Source organism: Globicephala melas, chromosome 3, assembly GCF_963455315.2.
Source record: "Globicephala melas chromosome 3, mGloMel1.2, whole genome shotgun sequence".
Lineage (NCBI taxonomy): Eukaryota > Metazoa > Chordata > Mammalia > Artiodactyla > Delphinidae > Globicephala > Globicephala melas.
The window spans coordinates 75,566,342-75,584,713 of NC_083316.1; the positions used below are offsets into that span (position 1 = coordinate 75,566,342).

The 18,372-nt window shown below is 35.5% G+C and overlaps 1 protein-coding gene across 1 annotated transcript in view; it reads right to left on the reverse strand.

Moving 5' to 3' along the window:
* Positions 1-18,372, reverse strand: part of KIAA0825 (KIAA0825 ortholog) — a 401,091-nt gene that overhangs the window by 205,283 nt on the left and 177,436 nt on the right. The window contains exons 19-20 of the mRNA XM_060296013.1: positions 11,157-11,381; positions 3,502-3,910 (exon numbers count right to left, since the gene is read on the reverse strand). Coding sequence (XP_060151996.1) covers positions 3,502-3,910; positions 11,157-11,381 — 634 coding nt within the window. The remainder of the gene's footprint in view (positions 1-3,501; positions 3,911-11,156; positions 11,382-18,372) is intronic.

Genomic DNA, 18,372 nt, shown 5'->3' on the forward strand with positions numbered 1-18,372 from the left:
TTCTAAAAATACATGCCCCCCTCCTGTTCCTTCTAGGTGACAGATAACTTAGCAAAAGTCACTACCCTGCTTATCCTTCCCGGAAAAGGGTCTATTATAACCACACCAGGAATGTGCAAGTTATATGTGGGAAAGGTTTCTTTTATGAGAACTCATATGCTTATTATTGATTTTAAACATTATTACATAGTAATAATGGATGACATAATTTTTAAAAAATTCTCAAGCTGTACCAGTGTAAAATTAATCACGATATTCAACTTACATCATATATATTCCATACTAATTTTCTTTTTACAAGTGCTATTAGGATCACGTTAGTCTTTGCAGTCTATGTATTCTTAAGAAAACGCATGGGTTTCCACTGTTTCCCAGACTAAATGAAATTTACTGTGGTGTAATCAGCTATATACTGCAGTTCATTACTGAGATTTTGCCGTGATTATAAATTCATTCTGCTAAGAGTCAGTGCCGCTGACCTGAAGACTGAACCAAATGATACCCAGCTGCTGGACATTAACTGTTATATTGCTTCCACATGTAGCTTCAAAGCATCCTTCTCTAAAAAAAAACCAAAAAAAGAACTTTATTATCATATAAGCCTTGCTAAAAAATAAAGCAAATCCTACTCTTAAAGATATTTATTAGCTAGAGTAAATCTTTAAACAAACAAAAAAGACCTTTTTGCAATAAAGAAAAGTTTGTAAATATCTTTTTGAAGCTGCATGCAGGCTGCAAGCGAAATTTCTTGTCAGGTTTTGTAGAGGCTGACATGGAAAAAGTTGAGGCCCTCTGACAAAAGAGTGTCTCAGTGTCAGCCCCTGAATTGTATCCTTTCCTGTCCATCACTGTGCAGGTGAAGCAAATGATTGGATTCAGTCAATGCTATGATTAATGAGTTCCTCTCTGAATTTGGGACTGCCTATCAATCATGTCATTAGGGAGAATGTGCCCTGAAAGAGGCAGACCTTAGCCAAGGAATAACTGCATTAATCTTAATCTGTATATGCACCCAGCCAGCCAAGTCAGGGTCACCATGATGAAAAACAATAATCTTCAACTCGACAAATTACTTTGCAAAGACAGACGTTTCTTTACTTTTTGGCCTGTGTGTTCTCCAGAATCTAAGTTGACTGTTTACAGCTTGAGTGTTACTACAAAGTGAAGGTTATTTTAATGAATAGTAATGTTTTCAGGCAGCATGCAAGACAAGCAATGCTTACAGCTGCCACCTTTCCACTGCAGTTATTTTCAGAGTTTCCATAAAATCAAAATTAAATCTGGGTGCAAGTGAAAGAAATCTAGCTAAATGATATTGTGTAGTTACAAGATAATCTTCATGAGGAATTAAGATTTCATTTATTTTAACAGAAGAACTATTTTAAGTGCTTACATTCTCATACTTGAAAAAAAAAATTATGGTAGAGCAAAGGCAACCCTTCACCTGTATACAGACATCATGGTTTAAAATACATTTTCCTCATGGTATAGATCTATGAACTAAATGATCATCAATCTGTGAGAAATGCATAGAGATGGAAGTTCATGTGTATATCAGATAATCAACTTGAAATCAAACTCGAGATGAAACATTCCTATAGCTCCCAAATCCATAAGAGATTCCCTAAAGTGAGTTAAGAAGTCAAATTTAACTCTTTGTCAAATAAATGAAATAACTGTAAATCTGGATTTTTGTACATTGATATTATTTGAGAAATTGAGAAAGACATAGGTAGCACTGTGCTAATTACAAATTACATAATATGTATTCAGAATCTTTGAGGGCTATAAGACGTTTTTAAAAATCAATAATTCTTTATTTTGGATGCATGTTACAACAGATAGCTAATCAGCCAAATATTAGCTAGACAATTTCCTACTAAAGGAGATAACCAGATGTGTTAGTGCTGTTTATAAGAAACTTAGACGAAAATTAACTTTTAAGGAAAAATTTTTCTCATGGATTCCTGTAGCCCCAGGTATATTACAGACATTACTTTAAACTGATCTTATTGATAGAGGGGGTCCTAATTCAGCAGTATCATAAAATTTAACTTTATAATCAGATCCACTATTTTTACTCTGCTTTTTTCTCTCCCTTTTACACCCACTGCTATGGATAATGACGTGGCCTTAATCTTTTAGTCTTTGAATTAAAGCCTGTAAATTGGTATCAAATGCAAATGTAAAGATTAAGGTCACTGTCAACGTTACTAAGCATTTTCCTGACTGCTATTATTCCTACACACAGGATGCTCACAAGTAAATTTCTAGGAGTCGTATGACAAGAACAGGAAAATCATGATTACTTACATTTCTTACATTACTTACGTGACTACTTATATTAATTTGGATTAATATAAAGTCCTACAGGTTAATATAAACCAGTGAAGAGTATTTGTTATCACACTACTAACCAGTGAGTGCAACATATTTTAATGGTTTATAAATAACAAATGCTCACTAGTTCTAAGCTCGATGTTAAGAACTTTACAAACGTTATTTAATTTTTCAAAACAACTCTACCAGCTTAGTATCATCACTAAAAATGAGGTTTTGAGAGATTCTGTAACTTGCACAAGATGGCCCACTTACAAGGAATTTGTATTTGTCCATCTGATTCCAGAGCCTGTGCTCTTTATCACTACCACGTACTAAAAGTAACAACTTTTAGTTGTTTCAGGCAGAAAGTTATAATAGTATCTTCTAGTAATATGAATATATTTTCAAAGAATGGGGGACCGTGTATGTGAGAGTGTAGAAAAAGGAGGGGCTGGCTTAGTGAACTGTAGACCACATGAACCGTAACTCCCTTATCAATATCATGCAATTCTATACTGAAGACTACTTTTAAGTAGGACTCTATGTACATATTTAAATTCATCAGGGACCCTTAAAAATCTTCGCAATACCACAAATCACTTAGCTCTTGGTGACAAACCTATGAGAAGGCTGACATTTTCATACAGAAACAGCTGGGTGTGTTTACAGCTTGAGTGTGATATGCCCCAGTTGCCTTCTGGGATTCTTACATTACCAGATGAAAAATGTGTACCTTTTTGACAATCAGGTACACAGAAAGCAATAAAGAGCCTTTTATATCCATTAATTCCTTCTTAATTTAATCTCCATGGCCAATCCATTTACAAAACGCTCCAGGCTATCCACTAGATACCTGTTTGCACACTGAAAAGGAGTGAAACCAAATTCTCCTGGGTTTAACTACCACCCTTTTAATCAGAAACCTTAAGATGGTGACTAAACAAGTATAATGTTCCAGTGTATCAATGGGGTTCAAATTCTAATAAGACAAGGAACATTAACAATCCAGTTTTTAATGGAATATTTATCTTTTTCTCTATTCATCAAAGTTCCCATGACGCTAGCAAAATGACCATTGCTGCCTATCCAACAATATTTGGTTGTGGTGGTTGTTTATTGTTGATTTTGCTTTTGTGAATGTATTTGATGAAATTCAGTGAAAGAAAAACATCACTTTACCATTCGGTGCTCAGTTTCCTTGCTTTCAACAATTGGCATTCAATCCAGTTGGGTTTTTGCTGCTCAATGCTCCGTATGACCTTCTGGGTCATTTGATTAGGGCTACTTGTCTGCTCTCCCATGATGCTTTCCAAACACACACAGATTAAACTGAGTTTCTCTTTACTCCATCTGTCAAGGGAGGCACCTGTTAAAAGTTCCACAGTGTTTCCATCCTCAAATATCCGACATATAATTACAATCAAGTTCCAGACAAGCAGGCCAGCTTTCTTTAATTCAACAAAGTTTTTTGACATTTTTCTCTCAGCCAGAAAAAAGAAGTATTTAACTGGGGGAGGCAAACATGCAATCACCGTAGGTAACTTGCTGATTACAATAGATACTGCCTGAGCAGCAAGCCTTGGGAAGCCTGGGGAAGAAAAGAAAGAAAAGGTATGATTAATATTAGCATTTGTGTTCCATCACTGTGTTGCTTTGAGTGTTGTGTGGGGATGTCTAATTTTTGCGGAGAAAATTGTTGAGAAGAGCAAGTTCCTGACATATTCCGACAGGACTCTACTGGGGTCCTCTGTAGTACTGCCAAAAATTCCCCAAATCCCAAACTTAATTTTTCCTCCCACAAATGAAAATTAGAAAATTCAGAATTATTACTTATATTTTTATCTACTAAGACCTCAGGTTTAAAGGGCCCAATGTCCTCCTAATTAGTAAATGCAAAGGTACTCCTGCCGGACCTCTCTGTGGCCTTTGGCACTTCCTTAAGCCTTTCTCCTCTTCCCCTGGAAACCATGACAGAATCATTCCAGCTCTTGTTGGGACTGGCTCCTCTTCTTTTAGTTCTTAGCCCAAATGTCACCTCCTCTGAGAGCCTCCCCCCACCATCCCATGTAAAGCAGTCCCTTCATGCCCTTCTCAGGCCAGCCCCCAGTCCCTCCCTATTATTAGACCCCATTTTATTGCCTTTATTATAGCACTTAGCATCAGTTAATAATAATCTCCTGGGCTTCCCTGGTGGCACAGGGGTTGAGAGTCCGCCTGACGATGCGGGGGACGCAGGTTTGTGCCCCGGTCCGGGAAGATCCCACATGCCGTGAAGCGGCTAGGCCTGTGAGCCATGGCCGCTGAGCCTGCGCGTCCGGAGCCTGTGCTCCGCGACGGGAGAGGCCACAGCAGTGAGAGGCCCGTGTAACGCAAAAAAAAAAAAAAAGGAAAGAAAAAAAAATTATAATCTCCTTTATTTCTTCATTATCTGTCTCCATCCACTAGAATATAAGCTCCAGGAAGGCATTCCTGTAGCCCAAGCACTTAGGACCTCATCTATAACAGTTGTTCAGTAAGTATTCGTTGAATAAATGAGTCAACAAACTGGTTCATGTTTACCTCTATTATTCTGCTTCTTTGTGTCCCACGCTAGTTCCACTTCTACTAACACCTCTTAAATGTATTTGCTAAGTCCTTGGCCTGTTGACTGTAGATTCTACTCTCCCTTACTTGGTATTATTTCTCTGAAGGATTTACTGATCTTCCCTCTCTAGATCAGGGTTTCTCAACTTTGGCACTATTCACATTTGGGGCTGGAGAATTCTTTATTGTAAGGAGCCGACCTGTGCATTGTAGGATGTTTTAGTGGCATCTCTGTCCTACACTCACTAGATGCCAGTGGCATCCTCATCAATTGCGATAAACAAAAATGTCTCTAAAGCATTGCCAAATGTCCCCATCTTCCTAGTTGAGAACCACTCTTCTAGATGATTCTAGAATCTTCAGTCTTGGCCTTTCTCCAGGGTAACAGTCCTACGACTTCAGCTCCCCGATGGGCATTCCACTTCTCTGTCCTAGTCATCATTAACTCAAACCATGGCTAAAACCAAATTCATTGTTTTCCTCCCAAACTACCTTGGCCCTCCTGACTCTCCCTCCCATCCTCTCTTCCTTCCTTCTCTTCTTCTGTCCTTCCTTCCTTTTCAATCTTGTAAACATTCCTGTTGATCCTTCATCCCACACTGGGGACTGCACTGATATATCTTCCTACTCCCTCATCTGACACCCAATTTTGCCTCACTGTGACCATGGCTACTACCTATTCAAGCCCTCCCTCACAAGTGGTATCTGGACTATTGTAGGACTCTCATCTCCCTGCTCCAGACCATGCCCAGCTGTAAAGCCAGATTACCTAATTTCTCTGCTACAATTCTTTTAGCTTTTAACAGTTTTCCACTGTTACGAGATCAGTCTGCAGAGCGTTGCTGACAAAACACTCCACAGTCCAGTCTCAGCCAGTTTCTATGAACCTTTATTTTATCCTCTTTGCTTTTAGCCTTCTGAATATCTCATTATTCTCACATAGGATGCCCTTCCTCTTCGTGGGTCACTCATAATCTTCAATTCTTCGTTCAAAGTCCTTGCCTCCTATGAATTTGTTTGAACATATTATCCATATGACTATGTTGGTAATCAGGTCCATAATGTGCCATGTTGCACTCTCTTTTGTATTATCATCTATTACTGTTTATGTTATATTCTTATTTTTTTTAACAGCTTTATTGGACTATAATTGCTTTGCAATGGTATGTTAGTTTCTGCTTTATCACAAAGTGAATCAGCTATACATATACATATATCCCCATATCTCCTCCCTCTTGCCTCTCCCTCCCACCGTCCCTATTCCACCCTCTAGGTGGTCACAAAACACCGAGCTGATCTCTCTGTACTACGTGGCTGCTTCCCACTAGCTATCTATTTTACATTTGGTAGTATACATAAGCCCATGCCACTCTCTCACTTCGTCCCAGCTTATCCTTCCCCCTCCCCGTGTCCTCATATTCATGAGTTGTCTTTACAAGGAGACTAAAAGCTCCTCAAGAGCATGGAAGAAAATCTCCTCACTCCTTGAGTATCCCACAAAGCCAGACACAAGTGTTTTAATCCACTATGTACATAATTGAATTTGAACACTGGAACAGAGCGAGAAGTCTAAAGAGGATAGCTTTAAGTTCTTCAGAAAAACATTTTTTACTGTTTTTACTGAACAAAAATAATTTAACACTGTGAAAGATTTTTCAAGATATTTGTGACATTTAAAGAGGTCACTCTGCTCTATAAAAGTATAACGCTCTTGGAAAACATAGGTCTAGTCTAGTGACTCCTCAGAAATTCATGATAACTTAAGAATCATTTTCAAAATTAACTGGATCAGTCTCTATACATTTGTAAAAATTGGGTCCAAAATATATTTGAATGATCTCATAAGACTTTTGTATTAAATAAAATAATAAATATGAAAGCACCTAGTTCAATACTTGGTAAAAAATAGTTGCTCAGTAAATGTTTTCTTTTTATTCAAATAAATGTTTAGATGAGGCTTAAAATATAGATAAAGCAAATTAAGAAACCACTCTTCTCAGTGTTCTTAAAGTATCTTAAATGTTTTATTGTTTTTATGTGTTTGTGTCTCATATTCCCTAATCTGTTGTCAGGTATTTGACTTAAAAGATTATATCTTATATTCTGTTTATCCTAAAGAGGGCTTAACTGAACATAGTGAGTAAACATTTGACAATAATATAAGCAGATACCAGGTGAAGATTAGCAATTCTCTTCACAACTGTACTTCTACTGATATTTATAAAATCTGAGAATTGCAGGTACTGAAATCCCTAACTACTTTATTAAAGCTTAAGGCAAATTCCAATCAGAGCCTTTAGGCTGATGACAAATCCATTCTACTAATCACAGGGTCTCTGAGTCTATGGTGATGTTAACAACATACCAGGGAAGGATCTTTTAAAAATGCCACACACTCATTTTTCTGTCTTTATTTAAATAAGTTGACTTCTAACTCACATATATATAATATATTGTAAGAGCCATCCCAATTTCAGAGCTGATAAAGTGTGAAAAAATGTATGTCTCAGAATGAATGCAATGTGAGAGGTATATTTATATATTTATCATTTCTTCTTTCCTATGCATGGACTACTGATTGTAATAATATATTTGGGTGATTATAAAACATACAGAAAGGAAATTTACAATGAAATAGGTAAAGACAAATAATGTATTAAAATCAACTTTAAAAATGTTTTTTATTAGTGGTATAAAATGTCAATAATACATTATTGAGTGAGGATAATGTGATTTAATATGCTTTATTATTTTAAAAATCTGGACTTTAACAGTTCATGATACATTGATTCAAATGTCAGGTTATAAATTTAGTTTGTTTCAATACTTGATTTTAATGGATGTCATAGGTGAAAAAGCCATGACATGGACTATATACGTAGACCCACATGGAACTTGTGAAATCATGGCACTCATTTTTCAATCTCAACCACCAAATAGGCAAAGGTTGTTGTTGAAATTTGAATAATAAATATTCATCATCATTATGTTAATCAGTTGTTCTTGCAAATAAATTGAAATATATTTCATTTTCGTATTTTTAAGAAGTGTTCAAAAATAACCAAAACTCTTATTTGGAATATTTGAACCATGTTAAAAAATTCTAAGTTCTTAAGTGTGCAGCTATGCCATTTTTATGGGTGATACTGGTTTTTATAAAACGAATATTTCTGGTTTTTATAAAATAAAATATCTCAAGAACTTCTGATAACACTCTGTGTATTTCTGCCATCAGTTTCTTTCTCAACAATCCACATGTGAATGGTGCCTCGAATACATTTTCCTTGTGGTGTTACCTCTGTTTCCTCTCCAGAATCCATTGTTTTAGTTAAAACAATTACTCCAGAGTTTCCCCATAAAGTATTCTTTTTATTTAAAAAGTTATTTACTGGTAAGAAAATATATTTTCTGGTATATCTTTCCTTTAATTGTTGTCGAAGAAACAAAACAACTAGTTGTGTATTTGCTCTTAGGGAGCAAATTCTTTGTGTATTTGCTTTGGGAGCAAATACCTAAGCTGAGCTATATCAGAAACATCTGAACTTCCATTCAGTTCTCTGGTAAATCTCTTACACTGTATAATTTATTGTACTATTTATTTCTTCAAATCTTCAGTGTTTTCTATGTATTTGCTGACAAAAAATAAAGAAATACATTTTAGTTTGTCACCATAGTGTTTTCCATGTTCCGTTATTTTCACTGTGTCAGGAAGGACAATTTTTTCTTTAAGCTAGTGACTATTTGTCTTTTATTAAGTTAGAATCCTCAAAAAAATAAAAAGGCCTCTAAACACTTCATTATTTAGATGAATTGTGCAAAGTACTGAATTAAATATCAATTGACTTAAAACATTGCTGAAAATGATTACTGAGGTTTATCTTCATGTTTTGGATGCTTAGTCTTGAAATCTCTGGCTAATCAAGATGACTTCAAACTAGCTCTAGCTAGATATCCCTAACTATCTCAAGGCACAATACTCATTTAGGAGGGATTCGTGTTTAACAACAATGTATGGGAAGCCATGGCTCAAATGGTGTCCCCACACATTTCCCATTTTTATTTTTTAAGTTTATTTTATTTTTGGCCAAATCTGATCAGACTATCAATGTTCTACCTTATAATATGGCTGAGAAACAGCTCATGTTAGAAATATTCCTAAGTGTGAGCTTTTTTACTTTGTCATTGTTTGCTCTCCCTTGGATTCCCAGTAATAGTTTTAAACCGCAGTTGATTTGTTGATTTACAGGAATATGTTAAAGACACTTGTGTGTTTTGTGAGGATTAATTTTGTTAAAACTATATTATGAAATACAAAGGACAACCTTAATTGATTACTGAACGCTGAAAGCTAATGAAGGAGTAAGGTTACCCTGTTCATGCCCTTCCCAACAATACTGTCCCCAGCACACAACTGGCTCACTCACAGACCAAGGGAGAGTTCCAGTGACACCCCATACGAAATTTCAGTAGTTTTACTTTCTTTCTTCTCAACCCCTGTACAACCCCTGAGGTGTCTGCACCCATTTGTAAACATTTATACTAGTCTTCAAGCACCAAGAGGGGATATCTTATTTACAGTTTATTCCTGGACCAACCCCAGTACCTGGTATTTAGTAGTAACTGACTTAGTAGGTATCTATTGAATGAATAAGTGACTTAGTGTCTGGCATGTACATATTATCTATCTTATACACTGTAGTGAAAATAAATGTTGAGCACTGTCAGTTTAAAAGAGGATAGGAATGAAAAACAATGGTATTCTCCTATTGTCACATCCACCTGGAATGCACAAAATGCTTTATAAGGTCACTTTCCTCCACCACTTTCTTTTATATATTTATGTGATCTGGCACTCCTTCATGGCTGTCTAAGTGTTGTACTTCTACTCTTAGTGATAATTTTATGAAAAAATATTATTTAGTAAGGAAAACCACAAGAACTAGTATCTACAAAGTAAGCATTTTTTGGAACCAGAGGCTCTTTGAAACGTTATGGAAGAGTACCAAAATGCCTGTAGGAAAAAAAAAATAATTGTTCATGAATAGACCAACTTGAAAGCCGCAAGCAAAACAGTGCTGCTCATATGACATGATACATAAACTATAGATCATGCTTCCTGTATTGCTCAAAATCTATGAAATATATCAAAGCTAGAAAGGAGAGGTGGCAACAACTCAGGTGAGGAAGAACTTAACTAATGAAAATCTGACATTTTCCAATTTCAATTAAATGGCTTTACTAGATTCAAAGGCAGTTTAATAGGGCTTGGACAGAATTAAAGCATTACTATGAAAGGTCACTGATGGATAACTGATTTGAGTCTGTATATAAGGTTGCTGGATAAGAGCCACATTATTTAGGATCTCCATGGAGAAGAATGAAAGAAAGCCTACTTTCCTCAATTGACTTTAGCAGGTTCAGCTGGAATATTTTACTGTTGAAAGTTTCCTTACAGTTAGTGAAAAAAAATTCATCTTTAAAGATGAAAATAAAAGGGAAAAGTTTTATTTTAAAAATCCTAAAGAAGATTCATGAATACAAACAGATAAGATACATTCAAAGGAATCTTGTGAAATTCTTGAAAAGTAAAAACATCTCGGTAGGAAGAAACCATTTAAGAAGAAAGTACTTGATTAATAAAATAAATGAATAATACAGGTAACTGATAATCCTTAAATACACTTGATAGATGCATTGCCCTGAAGAGGAACAATGCACTGAATCCAGAACCATAGATATTGGGGGGAAAATACCCTGTCAGAAAAATGTGTAGCTACTAAATGGGGTGCTATTTTTGACCTAAAAGCTACATATGTAGGTGTATTAACAAGAGGAAAGAAAGTAATAATTGGTAGTTGTGGAGGAAAAACTTCAAAAAAAGAATAATTAAACTGAATATCAAAGCAACCTTCCTGAGAGGATGAATTTTAGATTACTCAATAGATTTAAGGGAAATTAGTCAAACTCATGTGACTAATCTGTGAATACTAACATGAACACAAAATAGCACAAAAAATTTTGAACTGGTAGTTAAATAAAGAAGATAACCATTTGAGTCATTTTCATCTCTAGGTTTTCTTTTTTTTTGATCACATGGCTCACAGTAACAAAAATTAGAAATCCAAAATATACATGGTAGAAAGGAGACTAATACAGTTTACACATTTTATAATTTTTAGAATTTTACTTGTTCTCATAACCTAGAAAATGTGCTTCCTCAGGGATGTGTTCTTAAAGAAAAACAAATGTACCTTTGCTTGATTCTTTCCTTTTGGTTTCTTTTGGAGTATAATTCCATTCTCTTGGAATGCTCTCACGCAGACATTCAAGAACACTGTGCTTGTTTAGGCTTGTCTCACAGTTTCTCCAAGAGCTCAGCACAGATATTATCTGCTGCACAATGTCCTTGACGGCGTCAGTCAGTGCCAGTCTCAGGCATCGGATGACCTCTACCTCAGACTCCATGCACGTTGAGACTTTAAAATCAGACAGCATATTACAGTTAGCAGAATCTGGAAATATTCTGTGCCCTGTTCAGCTGGGAATTCAGCTTCTCAATAATCTAGTTTAAAGCTAGAGGAAAAGAAGGCTGCTTTTAGCCTAGAAATCATGTAATTGATAAACAGTCCATAGACATTTGAAAAAAATAAGTTACTGCTTGGTAATAAAGGGAATGGTAGTTAAAGTAACAGTGAATACCAGCATTTGCTGGTACTTTGGGGACTCTACTGGTGGATATATAAATTGTATGACCTTCTTAGATGACAGCTTGACAATAATAGTAAAAGCTTTAACACTTTACTTACCTTTTAACACATTTATTCCTTCTCTGGAACTTTATCCTAAGAAATTAATTATGATTATATAAATAATATACAGAAAAATTGGGAAATAATACAAATGTCCAATAACTGGGGATTTGTTTAATTAGCTTAGGTATATCCATCTTCACAGTAAAGCCATTTATTGATTAGTTAAAAAAAAAAAAAAAGCAGGTTAACAATGAGATATCACCTCACCCAGTCAGAATGGCCATCATCAACAAATCTAGAAACAATAAATGCTGGAGAAGGTGTGGAGAAAAGGGACCCCTCCTGCACTGTTGATGGGAATATAAATTGATACAGCCACTATGGAGAACAGTATGGAGGTTCCTTAAAAAACTAAAAATAGAACTACCACACAACTCAGCAATCCTACTACTGGGCATATACTCTGAGAAAACCATAATTCAAATATACACATGTACCCCAATGTTCATTGCAGCACCACTTACAATAGCCAGGATATGGAAGCAACCTAAATGTCCATTAACAAATGAATGGATAAAGAAGATGTGACACATATATACAATGGAATATTACTCAGCCATAAAAGGGAACAAAATTGAGTTATTTGTAATGAGGTGGATGGACCTAGAGTCTGTCATACAGAGTGAACTAAGTCAGAAAGAGAAAATCAAATACCATATGCTAACACACATATATGGAATCTAAAAAAAAAGGTACCGATGAACCTAGTGGCAGGGCAGGAAAAAAGATGCACACATAGAGAATGGACTTGAGGACACAGGAGGGGGAAGGGGAAGCTGGGACGAAATAAGAGAGTAGCACTGACATATATACACTACCAAATGTAAAATGGATGGCTAGTGGGAAGCTGCTGCATAGCACAGGGAGATGAGCTTGATGCTTTGTGATCACCTAGAGGGGTGGGATAGGGAGGGTGGGAGGGCAGCTCAAGAGCGAGGGGATATGGCAATATATGTATATTTATAGCTGATTCACTTTGTTGTACAGCAGAAACTAACACAACATTGTAATGCAATTATACTACAAAAAAGATATTAAAAAACAAAAAAAGTGGGATGAATCTAAAGTAAAAACATTAAAATAAAAAGCTCACCCTTAAAAAAAAAGAGCAGGTTAGAAAAGAGTATGAGATACCGGTCCGGGAGGATCCCACATGCCGCGGAGTGGCTGGGCCCGTGAGCCGTGGCCGCTGAGCCTGTGCGTCCGGAGCCTGTGCTCCGCAACGGGAGAGGCCACGACAGTGAGAGGCCCCCGTACCGCAAAAAACAAAAACAAAAACATATCTACATACATATATAAAAGAATTAAAAGATGTACTCTAAAAGGTTAATAGTGATTATCAATGACTAATGAGATTTCAGGTGATTGTCCTCTTTCCTTCCTTCTTTTACTTCTTCTCCCTCCCTCCCTCCTTTCTTTCTCCCTTTCTTCCTTCCCTTCTTTCCAATAATAAGTATTACCTGCAATGATTATGTATTACTTGTGTGATAAATGCAATAAAAGTTTTTGTTTGTGTTTTTAAAATGACTGGGAAGTCCAGGGACCATCACTTGAATCAATAGAGAAGAGCACCTATATGATATTTTTGCCCTCAAATTTCAAGGTGATATTTCTCAAAAGACAACCCATTGTTAAAACCACCATAGTGCTGAAACTAAGAGCTGGTTTTTTGAAAATATAAACAAAATTGACAAACCTTTAGCCAGACTCATCAAGAAAAAAAGAGAGAGGGTCCAAATCAAAAAACTCAGAAATGAAAAAGAAGTTATGTCTGACACCACAGAAATACAAAAGATCATAAGAGACTACAACTATATGCCAATAAAATGGACAATCTAGAAGAAATGAACAAATTACTAGATATGTACAATATCCCAAGACTGAACCAGGAAGAAATAGAATATATGAACAGACCAATTACCAGTAATGATACTGAATCAGTAATTTAAAAAAACTCCCAACAAACGGAAGTCCAGGAATAGATGGCTTCACAGGTGAATTCTACCAGATATTTATCCTTCTCAAACTATTCCAAAAAATTCTAGAGGAGGGAAAACTTCCAAACTCATTCTACAAGGCCAGCATCACCATGATACCAAAACTAGACAAAGATATCACAAAAAAAGAAAATTACAGGCCAATATCACTGATGGACATAGATGCAAAAACCCTGAACAAAATGTTAGCAAACTGAATCCAACAATACATTAAAAGGATCATATACCATATCAAGTGGGATTTATCCCAGGGATGCAAGAATTTTTCAATATCTGCAAATCAATCAATGTGATATACCACATTAATAAATCAAAGAATAAAAACCATATGATCATCTTAAAAGATGCAGAAAAAGCTTTTGATAAAATTCAACATCCATTTATGATAAAAACTCTCCAGAAAGCAGGCACAGAGGGAACATACCTCAACATAATAAAAACCATGTATGACAAACCTAGAGCTAACATCATACTCAACGATTAAAAGCTGAAAGCACTTTCTCTAAGATCAGGAACAAGACAAGGATGCCCAAAGAGGTACAAACTACTATGTATAAGATAAATAAGGTACAAGGATATATTGTACAACACAGGGAAGATAGCCAATATTTTATAATAACCATAAATGGAATATAACCTTTAAAAACTGTGAATCACTATGTTGTACACCTGAACCTTGTATAATATTGTACATCAACTATACCTCAATTAAAAAAAAAAAACATCATGGTGAAGAGGATCTTGGTGATATCAAATGTTGAGAGTTTTATTTTTTAGCATGACATAATCATCAGTTAGGTAAACTTGTTGCTCTTTATATGAATGGTAGACGGTGTAGCTGTCTGTCTTTTTAATGATGTTTCAAGACTTTAATTCACTGAAGGACATAAAGAAGCCTTCTTCCTGTATCAGTAATTAACATTCATTTGGGTTGAACTCTTTGGAGTCATGGATTAAATGCGTCTCAGATATCTAAAAATTCTAGAAAGCCAGGAATTCCTCTACTTCCTTTTGTTAAAAGGGTATGTTTATTCCTTTTAAAATAAAATCAAGGAATTGAAAATGATAAAATAATAGACTTATCTCAAAGAATTATTTTAAAATTACATGAATTAATTTGTGTAAAGTAACTACCATATAGTAGGCACTTATGTAAGTATGTGCTATTATTATTATTACCTAAGATAAGAGTTTTCTGGAAAAATTATAATTTCTGGAAAAATTACAATTGTACAGTGTTGCAGTTCCCAGTGTTCTCTTGATGCAGGATTCTGAAACATCTTGAGCACTAGATACTACTATAGGGAAGATTAATCAATACCCACAGATGCCTATGGTCGAGATAAGAAAGAAGAAATGGAGAACAGAGAAAAGAAAGTGGCAGGGTATTCTGGTTTCTGGCTCTGCATACAATGAGCTTGGATGTATCTACTTTATTCTAACAGCAAGTAAAAAACTGAACAGATAAAAAAAATCAACGACTCTTCCTGGATCTGTAAAAGAGGTGAGGACACAAGGCAAACCACAGCCCCCCAGACTGGAAAGACAGACAGGCAAATACAGCAAGGCACAGCTTACTGGAGTAGAGACTCACAAGCAGAAACTATCCTGGGAACCAGAACCAATGTAGGAAAATCTCCACTGTAACTGATCAATTGCTGGAGGCTCAGTGTAGAGAAGTCTGAGAGTTAAAACTCTAGGGAGACCCTCTCATGGGGGAGCTGTTACACTCTGTGAGTTTTACCTCCAGGAACTTGACTAGGTTTCCACAGTAGATATCAGAGAAAAATCCTCTAGTGCTTCTAGCAAGAGGAGGGAAAAAGAAACATCTGGAAATATGCCAGCACGCCGTTTTTCTTAAGGCCTGCCCTTAGGAGAAACTACTAAAACAGAGCCTAACTCACTAGGCATATTCTCAGAGCCTAACTATCCTAGGACAGGAGAAATACTCAGCTCCAGCCCACTCTAACCATACTCTCAGACCTAAGGAAGGGGTAAGAAAAAAACTGAAATGCTTGTTAAGTACACCACAGAGGCATAGGCTCACTAAAAGACTGAGATCTAAACATAGACCTATAAAATGCTTCGCCTCCTTTACACCTCTCCACCACTTAGTAAAGGCCTATTTACAGCAGTTCTTTTTACTCAGAACATCATGTCCAGCTTTCAAGAAAACAATTACAAGACAAACTAAAAGTCAAAACATACAATTTGAAAAAACAGAGCGAGCATCAGAAACAGACATGGCAAAGATAATAGAATTGTCAGACTGGGAGTTTAAAACAGCTGTGATTAATATGTAAAGGACTCTAATGAATAAAGTAGATAGCATGCAAGAACAAATGGGCAATGTAAGTAGAGAGATGGATACTGAGAAAGAAACAGAAAGAAACACTAGCAATCAAAAACACTGTAACAAATGAAGAATGCCTTTCCTGGGCTTATTAGTAGAAGGGGAATGGCTGAGGAAAGAATCTCTGAGCTTGAGGATGTCTCAGTAGGAACTTCTAAAACTGAAAAGCAAAGAGAACAAAGACTGAAAAAAAACAACCTCCACAACCAGAAGAGAATATCCAAGGAGTATGGGACAACTATAAAGGTGTAACGTACTTGTAAAGGGAATACAAGAAGACAGAAGGGACAGAAGAAATATTGAAACAATAATAACTGAGCATTTTCCCTAAATTAATGTCAAACACCGAACTACAGATCCAGGAAGTTCAGAGAACACCAAGCAGAATAAATGCTAAAAAACAAACAAACAAACAAACAAAGAATGAACAACAACAACCAAAAAAAACTATACCTAGGCATATCATTTTCAAATTACAGAAAATCAAAGATAAAGTCCTGAAAGAAGCCAGAACATAGAAACACCTTACCTATAGAGGAAGAAAGATAAGAATTACATTTAACTTCTTAGAAACCATACAAGCAAGAAGACAGTAGAATGAAATATTTAAAGTGTTGAGAGAAAAAAAAAAAAAATCAACCTAGAATTCTGCACCCTGCAAAACTATCCTTCAAAAGTGAAAGAGAAATAATGACTTACTCAAGACAAACAAAAACTGAAGAAATTTGTTGCTGGTCAACCTGACTTGCAAGAAATTTTAAAAGAAATTCTTTAGGTAGCAGGAAAACAATATAGGTCAGAAACTGAAATCTACATAAAGTAAGGAAGAACATTGAAGAGGAATAAGTGAAGGTAAAATAAAACCTTTTATTTTTCTTATTCATAACTAATCTAACAGAAAACAGTTTGTTTAAAATAATAATACCAGCAATGTGTTTAATTATGTGTGCTTATGTATATAGCATTCTTATATATGCTTATGTATAGTGAAATGAATGACAGAAATGATACATGGATGGGAGGGAGAAATTAGGATTATTTTGTTAGTATAATGTACTCACACAATCTGTGAAATGGCATAGTGTTATCTGAAAGTGGACTTAGATGCAAACTCTGTCTTTCTATATATACTGCAAACTCTAGGGCAACCATTAAAAAAGTTAAAAAAGAAGTATAACTGATATGCTAAAAAAAGTGAGAAAATAGAATCATATAAAATGTTCAGTTAAAACCAACAAAGGCAGAACAAAATAGTGAAAGATAAAAACAAGAACAAAGAACAAGGGCAACAAATAGAAAACAGTAACAAATATGGTAGATATTAATCCAACTATATGAATAATCACTTTGAACGTCAATGGTCTAAAAGCACCAATTAAAAGACAGAGATTGATCAGTGGGGACCAAAAACCAAGACCCAACTATATGTTGTCTGTAAGAAGTCAACTTTAGATATGAAGACACATATAGATTAAAAGCAAGTAGATGGAGAAAAATATACCATGCTAACACTAACCAAAAGAAAGCAAGAATAGTTACATTAATTTCAGGCAAAGCAGACTTCAAAATAAGGAAAGTTATTAGAGATAAGGGAGGGCATTACATAATGATAAAGGTGTCAGTTCTCCAAGAAGTCATACCAATCCTTAATGTGTATGCACCTGACAACAGAGTGTCAAACTATGTGAAGCAAAACCTGATAGAATTACAAGGAAAACTAGATGAACCTGCTATCATTGTTGGAGACTTTAGCACCCTCTATCAGAAATGGACAGATTCAGAAAGTAGAAAATCATTATGGACATAACTGAACTCAATACCACCATCAATCAGTTGGATAAAATTGACATCTATGGACTACATCCAACAACAGCAGAATACACAGTCTTCTCAAGCTTATATAGAACATTCACTAACATAGACCACATTCTGGGCCATAAAACATACCTTAACAAATTTTTAAAAAACATAGAGTATACCATGTTTGCTCTCAGACCACAATGGAATTACACTACAAATCAATAACAAAAAGGTAACTGGAAAATTCCGAAACAGGTGGATATTGAACAACATACTTTTAGATAATACATGGGTAAAAGTAGAAATCTCAAGAGAAACTGTAAAATACTTGGAACCAAATGAAGATAAAAACACAACGTAAAATTTGTCAGATGTAGCAAAAATGCTTAGAGGGAAATTTAGAGCACAGAATGCATATACTAGAAAAGAAGAAAGATCTAAAATCAAGAGTCAAAGTTTTCCCCTTAGGAAACTAGAAAAAGAAGAGCAAATTAAACCCAAGCTA